Genomic DNA, 7,005 nt, shown 5'->3' with positions numbered 1-7,005 from the left:
TACTTGAGGTCTGAAGACATTTCAGTAATGTGACAGTTTAGGTGTGCTGGAAACCAAGGCACATGGTCCTGCCACCTGTACTCTGCTGGCCCTGGTGCCTTCCGTAGGTCCCAACCTGGTTCCCATAGCTGCTGGGAAGGAACACATCCTGACATTGACTGCTGAGCAGCCAACTTATCCATCCATTTGTGAATGTTTGCTGCATCCATTGAACAAACATTGGTCAACCACCAAGCACTTAATGACTAGAGTGCTTTTCCTGGTAGTTCAGAAACCAAGAAAAGTGAAATAGAAATGGACATGAACAAAGACTTCTCACTAAGTGAGAATGACTCTTAGCTCATTCGTGAAATGTTTTCTGATCTCACTTGTGAATGACAAGCAGCGAGAGCCAGCACTCAACTTCTTCTGGCTCACAGTACTTTGCTATTGAATCTCAGCTCCACCTACCCTTAGACAGCCGGAAAGCAAAAGTGCCATGGTCACACTGGATAGATCAAAACTTTGGGCTGCTCGTGAAGTAGGTCCAATGGTTGGCTGGCATCATTTGACCCTTAGGGCAAGAAGCTAACCATGGGGTCTTTCCTCTCTGTGCACTGGTAATGGGCCTAGTGATCCGTGATGAGAAGGTGTAGCAGTGAAGGAAAGGGATGCTGGTCAATGGGGACTGACGTTGATGAGATGGGCACCCCTTGAATGACCATGCCTCCTTCCATGCTGCTGGTACACAATATCAAACCTGTCCCATACACGGATGCAGGGAGAACGGCTGCTGTTCACTCTCTGGGTGCACAGTGAGTAAAGAGAGGACACAGCTACTCGGCGGGGTGTTCTTAGGACTGACAGTGGTTACTCACATGGGATATTTCCCTTCATTATGGTCAGGTAGACAAAGGGTGCCTGAAGCAGTACATGAACCCTAAAAGCCACAATCCTGTCACAGAGAGGACCTAGCTAGCCTATACCTGGGGTACACTGAGTATCCAAAAGTGTTAGCTCTCTTCCACTGCCCACCAAATATAGCTCCCCATGAAGGAACACACAAGAAGCAAGAATGCCTTGTAGACTGAGGGTGGTTTCAAACACTCGAGTTTGGCACCATTTAGTGACAACTCATGGAAAAAAGGAATCAGACCTTTTAGATGGCTGAGATCAGCTGCCACTGTGACATGGGTATGGTCCACCTTTAGTCCGTCATTGCAAAAGGAGTGGATTTACTGTAGCTTTCCACAGTTGACTCTGAGTCAATGCTGTGCCCCTAACAAAACAGGTGTGACCTTTGCCCTGTGCTTGACCAGACACTGGTGCCTCCTTATGTCCTCGTGCCGCAGCCAAATACATTCACTCTCCTCAAAAGAATCAGCTAACACTAAGCTTGAGAAACCAGTACTGAATTTTCTTAGGAAGCAACTGAGAGTTCAGAGAGGAGTTGGAGAAGCAGGAGGCACTAGCTTCCTCATGCCGGGAACTCACAAACAGCGATGAAGGAAGACTGGCATGCAATGTCATTCCAGATGCCACTCTCTGACATAATGACACAGTCCTCCCCCGAGCCATGGTCATTGGGCTCGTTCTGTTTCCAGTTGCTGTAGGTGAGCTTCCCCCCTGTCACGTACATGAATTGGCCTTCAGTCACCTCATCTGTGATGCCTATGAAGGCGTTGCCTTTGGCCACTTCTTGGATGGCCTTGTTCTCCTCAGCATTCCTGGGAATAGCCACATTGCCCCGGAGCCCGGCACACAGAGCCTTCACTTTGGAAAAGGGCATAGTTTCACGGTTGGTCACGAAGAACTTCTTCCCAGACTTTTTGCCCATTGAGAAGGCATGCACTGAAATCAGAGTAGATGAGGCTTACTCAGTGTGGGGCCCAGTCAGGACCTGTTGGAAAAGTCCTCTGAGAATTCAGGACTCAAAAAAGAAGTCTCGGGACCAATGACACTAGGCCAGGACCTAGGAAGAGGGTTGACCAGGAACAGCTACAGAGCCAGGGAAGGAGTCCACAACGCTCTATAAGAGCCTGGCCCTCCTGGGACAGCCCACCATTGGCACCAACGTCAAAGCCTGCAGCAGCACAGGTGAACACAGGGGGGCACATGTGGGCTCCACCACCCCATTTGGGCACCAGAATAAGAGAGAGGTATAATTACCAAGTAAAAACAGTGGTTGGGGAGCAAACTGCAAAGATGTTGGAGAAAACAGACATCCACCCTGCCCTTTCCTGCTGCTGTCTGTGAGCTGTATGATATGGAGTGAGTTGTTATACTTCCTGAAGTATAATAGCTTTTAAAAATAGTGTTTCTCTCTCTCTCTCTCTCTCTCTCTCTCTCTCTCTCTCTCTCTCTCTCTCTCTCTCTCTGTGTGTGTGTGTGTGTGTGTGTGTATGCATGCCACAGTGCTCATGTGAAGGTCAGAGGACAACCTTCGGGAGTTGGTTCTCTTCTCCCACACCAGGTTTTGGGGATTGAATTCAAATCACCAGACTTGTGTGGCAGGTGCTTTTACCCACTGAGCAATCTCCCCAGTCCCAAGACAAGTATAATACCATAACCAGAGTTGGTAAAGAAATTGAATGAAATATTACAAGAAAGAGCCATGCCTGCACAGACCTGTGGTAAAATAAGTGTTCAGAAGTTTGACGGATCTATCACTCTCCGCCCCAACTCTAGATCCCTCTGTAGGAAAAAATGAGTGTGAGAAAATCATGGGGGATGAGGGAAAACTTACACTTCTTGGTGTGCTCCAGTTCTGATTTTAGGGTCCTCACCTCTGCCTCCAAATTCAGCAGCTTTGCTTCAATGGCTACAAGAACATCAGGAAAAGGCTACTTAGTGACAAGACTGTAAACTGGAGATAAGATACTGGAGGAGATGGGTACAAAGCTCACAGCCTGGAAAGAAAACTCAGCAGGCAAAGTGATTGCCATGAAAATACAAGGACCTATTTGATTCCCAGAACCTACATAAGAGCTAGACATGTAATCCCAGTGCTGGATGAGCACAGGCAGGTACAGACAGGTAGATCTCTGGGGCTTGCTGTCCAGCTAGCCTAGCCTACTTGTTAGGTTCCAGGCCTGTGAGAAGACCTTGCCTCAAAAAAAAAAAGGATTCTATCTTAAGAACAATACCTGAATTTGACGTCTGGATTACACACACACACACACACACACACATACACACACACACACACACACACACACACACACACACACACGCATATATATTCCTCACATGTACTTGCACACACATGAATTTGTATGTATATGAACATTTTTATAGACACAAATGCTAAGGCTCACAAAAAAGTAAGCTTATTCCAGAAAACTATGAAAGCTAAAGAAGCAAATGGGAAAAAAAAAATAGACTTGCTGCTTTCCCAGGTGTAAGTTAGTTACCCTAATGACTTGTCAATGCAGCTCTCTCTTTTTTTTTTTTTTTTTTTTTTGAGACACCGTTTCTCTGTGTAGCTTTGGAGCCTGTCCTGGAACTCACTTTGTAGACCGGGTTATCCTCAAACTCACAGATATCCACCTGCCTCTGCCTCCAGAGTGCTGCCCAGCTTCCTCCTTTTTTTTAATGGAGTGCTTAATGTTGTAAGATACTAATTTCTAAAAATGGTCATTAGTCTGTGATGTTTCTTTGTGATTCTTCTTCACTTCTCATTACTGATAAATTCTGTCTCTGTTGTTTCTATGTATGTGTTCATGTGTAGATGCACATGTGTGTGATAGTATGTATGTGTATGTGTGTAGAGGCCAGAGATCAACCCAGGGTGTCATTCTTCAGGAGCCATCTTTCTTGGAGACAAGCTCTCTAGTTGGTCTGGAGTAGCCGAGTAGGCTGCACTGGCTGTCCAGAAGCCCCAGGGGTGCATCTATCTGTGCCTCCCCAGCACTGGCATTACCATTGTGTGCCACGATGAGTGAGTTATTTTGTTGTTGTTTTGTTTTAATGTGGCTGCTGGGGGCTGAATTTACGTTCTCATGCTTGTGCATCCAGCATTTTACCAACAGTGGCATCTCCCCAGCCTCCAGGTAAACTCTTTAATACGTTTAATTCTTGTGACAGACAGAGGGACAAATATTAACAGAGGGATGTCAGTTTTCTTTTTGTCTTTACCAAATTGCTCTGGTTGACTCTGAAGCAGATGCTGTGGCATTGATCCCCAATTACTCAGGGGATCAATGAGACAGACCACTTCATGCAACTCTTCTGACAGTAGACATGGGGGAGGGGCACATTTCCTCCCACATAGCCTACAGAGCACACCAGACTTTCATCTGAGGAAAAGCTAACCCAATGTCCTAAGGAGAAGTGATGAAGGAATGGCCCTGGAGGGTACGTGATACCAAGAGGAATTTCTGCAGGACCCAAGCGACACTGAGTGAGGGAGCAGCATTGAGCATCTCCTGGTGAGGCATCAGGAACAGAAGCACCTCCCACATCACCTTCTGCTCCTAGACCCCCATCAAGCTAGTCACGCTGGAGTATTCTCCTACCTGCACTGTGTCCAGGATCCCCTTTTTGGCCTTTTGGTCCTGAAATTCCAGGAGCTCCTGCATTTCCTGGAGGCCCCACTTTCCCTGGAGGGCCCTGCAAGCCCCTGAGCCCTTGACCTGTTGGGAGATAAAGGTAGCATGACCTGGTGACTGTTACTCGTTCTCTTTCCTCAGATGTGTGACTGTTACTCATTCTCTTTCCTCAGATGTTTGATGTTTGATTCACATCAACTCCAGGAAATGGACAGAGAGCTAGTTATTGGTTAATCAGAGTAGACAGATCCTCCTGCCTCCCAGGAAGACAACGCCTCCTCACAAACCCCCATATGAAAGTGTGAGATTCAAGAGAACTTTTAAGCTGTTGATTGATAGTCAGTCATACTGTAAAGAGATCATTATAAAGAGAAGAAGACTTATCACAATAAAAGTCAAGTCTCTCCAAGTCTCTGAGCTTCATCCCTGGGGACACAGAACAAGGCCCCACTGGAGGTAAAGGTGTAGAAAGCCAGTGTACAATGTTTCATACCTGGTTCTCCCTTCTCCCCTTTGGGTCCATCTCTCCCATCTCTGCCACAGGCTATTACAGAGCAAGACTTCAGGGCATCCTCACAGGTTTGTGACTTTGATGAGGATATGGCCACCACACACAGGAGAAGGGCAGGGAGCGACGGAAGCAGGAGCATGGTCCTTACCTCAGAGGGGAGAAAGTCAATGAGATGATCATTTGGTTCATGGCGCTTGTTCGTAGTTATGGCACCCTGCACCCTGGGCTGAGGACAGCAGATATGAGATATATCATATCCTCTGACTCTGATCTACTGAAGGTAGATCACACCTGAGGCTACTGAAGCCAAAGTATGAGTCAGGTCAGGATTAAAACCAAGAAAGATGCAAGAGGAAGGGGGCTTGTTCTCCCAAGAGGCCCAGAGTCCCTGTGTTGAGGTGAGGCACACTTCACCTTGAGGCTCTATAGACCAAAAATTATAAACCAGCCATGCTTGTGGTGGGCTGGCAGAAATGTAGAATGCTCAGAACCCAAGAGACCCTAGATCTATGTTTCTTGTCTCCCCTTCTATTTCACAGGAGGCCCAGTCCCCCACTTTTCCCCTTCCCTATTTATCCTCAAACTAGACTGTAGAGAAGGGCCCAGAATGTCTGTTTCTCAGCCAGATGTCACTTATATTTCAAATAAAAATGCCTACTTTACATGCTTAGACCTCACCCACTCTCAAATGTGTGGTTATTTTCCCAACATCTAGTTGGCATCATGTACCAAGTCTCTGTTTTGTGACAGGCATTTGCTGGAGATGGACCACGCTCAAACTGGAGCCTTCTCCAGTCATGGATCCTTTACACAGGAGACTTCTCTTGCTTGAAATCCCACCAGAAGGCCATTTCTGCTAGGGGAAGCTCAGGCTCCTTCAATGCCTACTACTCACACAGGCCTGGAGAGTGCCCCCACATGATTCTCCCAGCAGAACTCTCTGTGCTGTCCGGGTCCTGCTCTGAGCCACTGGCCTCTCAGGGCTGTCCTCTGTTTTGTCCCAGCCTCTAATCCCAGTGTCCTGGCTGAACAACTGTGGCACCTGCCTTTCCTTAACCTGCTCTGTCGCTTCCCTCAACTTTTGCATTCTCCAGCACACAGCAAGAGGTGACCAGTGTGAAGACATCTCCCATGATCACAGCCTCCTCCATCTTTTCCCTTTCTAGATATTGTTCTTATTTTTAAAAGTCCTCTAATCCCACTGGAGACCCCTGTGGTCACACGTGGGTTGTACATATGGTGCCACCACCACTCTTTTCACTTCTATTGTTCCTTTAGGAAAGGATTGTCCTCTGGTTTGCGTATGGTCATGGAGATCTAGGAAGGGCACAGAGAGCCCAGATCAGAGAGAGATACGGGCCTAAATGGGCCCATTGACCCCACTAGACCCTTGCCTGGACCTTACAAGGTTCAAGCTGAGAGGCCAGACTCCAAACCCAGGACCACACCACCTTCATCCTGAAATGACTTACCAACGTTTTCTTTAGAGTGAAGGGGTAGCAGAAGGGAAACTTACTCTCCAGTCCAACTTCTGGAAGCTGCCTCCTCAGTGCTAAGGCCTATTAGCCTGGTGACCAGGGACTAAGCTGGACTAGCCTTCAACCCCAGATTAATGAGCAACTATCCTTGGAGATGTTGTAACTGGGTAGCTGTCCAGAGCTGCTGCTGCTAGTATCTCAGTTCAATACTGTGTAGCTCAATGTCTTAATACGCTAAAATCTTCCTATCACTGTGCTCCCTCCCAGATCTCCATCTATACAGCTGAGATACTCTGATCCTCTAGAACCATGGGCTCTTGACACGGATTCATTAAGATATTTTTTCCATAAGAAACACTCATAAATGTACTAGACAAACATTCTCAGGCAGGTGCACACAGGTATGGATGGATGTGCACAGGAGCCCAAACTCTTGTCAGTTGCTATGACTAGTTTACCCCTCTGCTTTTTCTTCAGTTATTGTAGG

General features: G+C 47.2%; 1 protein-coding gene across 3 annotated transcripts; it reads right to left on the bottom strand.

Moving 5' to 3' along the window:
* Positions 1 to 1,375: 1,375 nt before the first annotated feature.
* LOC102916072 (mannose-binding protein A-like) lies at positions 1,376 to 6,684 on the bottom strand. 3 transcript variants are annotated; one of them, XM_015990405.3, is made up of 5 exons: positions 6,557 to 6,684; positions 5,023 to 5,188; positions 4,497 to 4,613; positions 2,726 to 2,800; positions 1,376 to 1,830 (listed from the first exon to the last, which is right to left on the bottom strand). In XM_015990405.3, exons 2-5 carry the CDS (start codon positions 5,177 to 5,179, stop codon positions 1,457 to 1,459), a joined length of 723 nt encoding a protein of 240 aa, XP_015845891.1. In that variant the 5' UTR covers positions 5,180 to 5,188; positions 6,557 to 6,684; the 3' UTR covers positions 1,376 to 1,456. The 3 variants fall into 3 exon arrangements, with proteins under 3 accessions (XP_015845891.1, XP_006997322.1, XP_076400559.1); XM_006997260.4 differs by having other exon boundaries at positions 6,513 to 6,666; XM_076544444.1 differs by having other exon boundaries at positions 5,023 to 5,183; positions 6,513 to 6,637.
* Positions 6,685 to 7,005: the final 321 nt, after the last annotated feature.

The sequence above is a fragment of the Peromyscus maniculatus genome, chromosome 9, assembly GCF_049852395.1.
Source record: "Peromyscus maniculatus bairdii isolate BWxNUB_F1_BW_parent chromosome 9, HU_Pman_BW_mat_3.1, whole genome shotgun sequence".
Lineage (NCBI taxonomy): Eukaryota > Metazoa > Chordata > Mammalia > Rodentia > Cricetidae > Peromyscus > Peromyscus maniculatus.
The sequence above is the reverse complement of the archived record's forward strand: the minus strand, read 5'-3'. Positions and strand labels throughout refer to the sequence as shown.